We start from the raw sequence: 2,754 nt of genomic DNA, 5'->3' as shown, positions 1-2,754 counted from the left end.
TCAGCCCGCATGCCTTGACCTGCACCTGGACTTCTCCTGCCTTGAGGACCGGCTTACCCTTCTTGACCTGGAGCTTCACTTTGTCATAGCCACCATAGCCGGTGAGCACCAGCGCGCGGTAGGTGAACGCCTCCTCCTCTGGTGCCTTTTCGGTCGCCGCCGGAGATGCCTCGGCAGCAGCAGCAGCCGGGGCAGGTGTCGACTCGGTCTTGGATTCCGTCTTCGGCTCTTCGCTAGGCTTCTCTTGTTTCTGTTCCACAGCGTCTTGCTGCTGGGCTGGGGCGTCCTCTCCAGACATCTTGAGGATGTGTTAGTAGGCTAGATAGTAGACACGTCTAAAAAAAGATCTGCAATTCTCTCACTTTTGTTGCCTTGGAGGCTTTTGCTGAATTATTAGTGCCTTGATTTAGCAGTGAGTAGAACAAAGTAGAAGGAAATGTGACGGGCAGGTCCTGTTCACGGCTGTTGCATAGAGAGAAGTAACCAAACCTAGACAGTGGGCTTCGCCTAATGACAGAGCAGGCAGTACCTCGCATCGGCTTCAGGGGCCAGTGGTCGTCAACGGCTCTGACAAAGAGCGTGAGTGGGATGAGACATGGGCGGACTGAAAAACACGGATTGGTTCCCGGGGATTTAGAGTGGCTTGTAATTGGATGGATATAGGTATATACGTTTTGGTACGGCACAACGATGACCAGCCAGCTTGAGTCATTTAATTTGTGTAGACATTGCATTTCCCGAACCCCTTTAACAACGTTTCAATACATATTTTGGAGTGGGAGGCAACACACATAGGCCTATAGCACCCAGATATAATTCAATAAAAAAAGTCCCACTGTTTTCCAGGTGTGTCTCGGCTAAACAAGTAGGCCTACCAGGTTCTTATTACACACGGGCAAAGCATTGAAAATCGTGAGTCTATTGTTCAAATTATACAACAGCCTTAACAAGGTTAGTATCATCACCTTAAGTCCATTTCAATGATTTGGTATCTAAGCCATAACATTACTGGGCATTACGGCAATACACGTGAATTTTAAAGGTTAAGTCTGTACAGCAGACCTTACCGTTGGGTAAAATGAGTCAAGTTCCCGCCACACACATCACACCACCTGGAACCCCCACGCATATGCCAACACGAGACCCTTAGAGGCGTCATCATAGGACAAACACAGGTGAACCAATGCCACATTGAACTAATTAGGGTCTCTGCTCCATTAGTGTGAACCAGCAGGATAAAATATGTATTTTCCACATTTGACCGGTGCTCTGACACACATTAATGAATCGCACTAGATTTCAGTTGGTTATTTAAGGGCCACACCTGTATATACCCTGTTGTTGAAGCCTCGTGCACATACTATGGGAATGGAGGAGAGATGACGGGCAAGAATTGATAAGCCCCCTCAGAGTTGTGGTGGATAAAAAAATGGGGAGTGTTGAGAGACACCTTGTGGCCGTAAAGTGCTGCTCAGCAGTGTCGAGTCAGGAGTGTCCCGATCGATAGGTCTCAAAGACTTAATGCTGAACATTGCTGCTCTTACTGACCATGAGGAGCGAGTTTATGTAACACAGACGAATTGTTTCGTGTTTGCATGAGCGAGCATGTGTGCGTTTGTGCCTGTGTGTGTGTGTGTGTGTGTGTGTGTGTGTGTGTGTGTGTGTGTGTGTGTGTGTGTGTGTGTGTGTGTGTGTGTGTGTGTGTGTGTGTGTGTGTGTGTGTGTGTGTGTGTGTGTGTGTGGCGGGGGGGGTGTATGTGGGGGGGGACGACGACTTATATGTGCTATACATAATGTACACCTCACAAAGTAGTTCATGTGATTGACTTTGGGTCTACAGATGAGTGAGAGCTATGGGCCTGATCATAAACAACATTTGGAACACTGCTTTCTGCATCAGTTTCTGGCAGTTCACCCAAATGGCAGTTGGCCTCTTTTGCTTCAGGAGAATGTCTCATTACAAGAGTGGTAGCCTATACAATCTGGTGTGTTTTGCAAAGTCACTGAATGCTACAATGTTAGTAATACTGCAACTTTGTCTGATTTTTGCCCAAGCATTTGTTATATTCCAAGAATGGGCGTGTGTGTGTGTGTGTGTGTGTGTGTGTGTGTGTGTGTGTGTGTGTGTGTGTGTGTGTGTGTGTGTGTGTGTGTGTGTGTGTGTGTGTGTGTGTGTGCGCGTGTTTGTGTGCATGGGTGCATGTGTGTGTGTCAGTGTGAGTGTTTTATTATTTTGCAGAAGTTACTCCGAGGTCAGTTATGCATCACCTCTGCTGATGAATGGGTGCACACAGGGTAGACAGAACCCTCTTGTGTCCGTCAGTAATGTAGCGTATGCCACAGGACCGAAAACCCATGCTGCTGCCGATGACTCCTTCACATTCTGGAGGCTGCAGAAATAGTATGGGTGTAGATCGGGCCACTCAATCCTTTAATTTATACATTCTTATTCTTTTTTTATTCATTGCCCTAATGTCTTGGTTGGCGCATGCGGTGAAACTATTCAAGGATGAGTATTTTTTCTATTTGTCCTCTTACAGTTTTTCTCAATTGTTTAAACACGCTTTTTGAAACTATATCTAAATTTCTCAAAACTCTAAACAAAAAACTGAAAAGAGCTAACCATTTTTTCAAAACTCCACAAATCTCTTTCAAAATGAAAAACCATGGTTTCTCTTCTCAAAACTGAATCCTTCCACCAAAACGATAAACAAAGCTATCATATGAATATCTCTCAGGGGCATAAATTAAACC

The 2,754-nt window shown here is 45.7% G+C and overlaps 1 protein-coding gene across 1 annotated transcript in view; it reads right to left on the bottom strand.

The window, feature by feature from the left end:
* Nucleotides 1-566, bottom strand: part of vat1 (vesicle amine transport 1) — a 26,204-nt gene extending 25,638 nt beyond the window's left edge. The window contains exon 1 of the mRNA XM_056580473.1: nt 1-566. This exon is cut by the window's left edge and continues 122 nt beyond it. Coding sequence (XP_056436448.1) covers nt 1-298 — 298 coding nt within the window. The 5' untranslated portion in view covers nt 299-566.
* Nucleotides 567-2,754: the final 2,188 nt, after the last annotated feature.

This window comes from Gadus chalcogrammus, chromosome 2 (assembly GCF_026213295.1).
Source record: "Gadus chalcogrammus isolate NIFS_2021 chromosome 2, NIFS_Gcha_1.0, whole genome shotgun sequence".
Classification (NCBI taxonomy): domain Eukaryota; kingdom Metazoa; phylum Chordata; class Actinopteri; order Gadiformes; family Gadidae; genus Gadus; species Gadus chalcogrammus.
The sequence above is the reverse complement of the archived record's forward strand: the minus strand, read 5'-3'. Positions and strand labels throughout refer to the sequence as shown.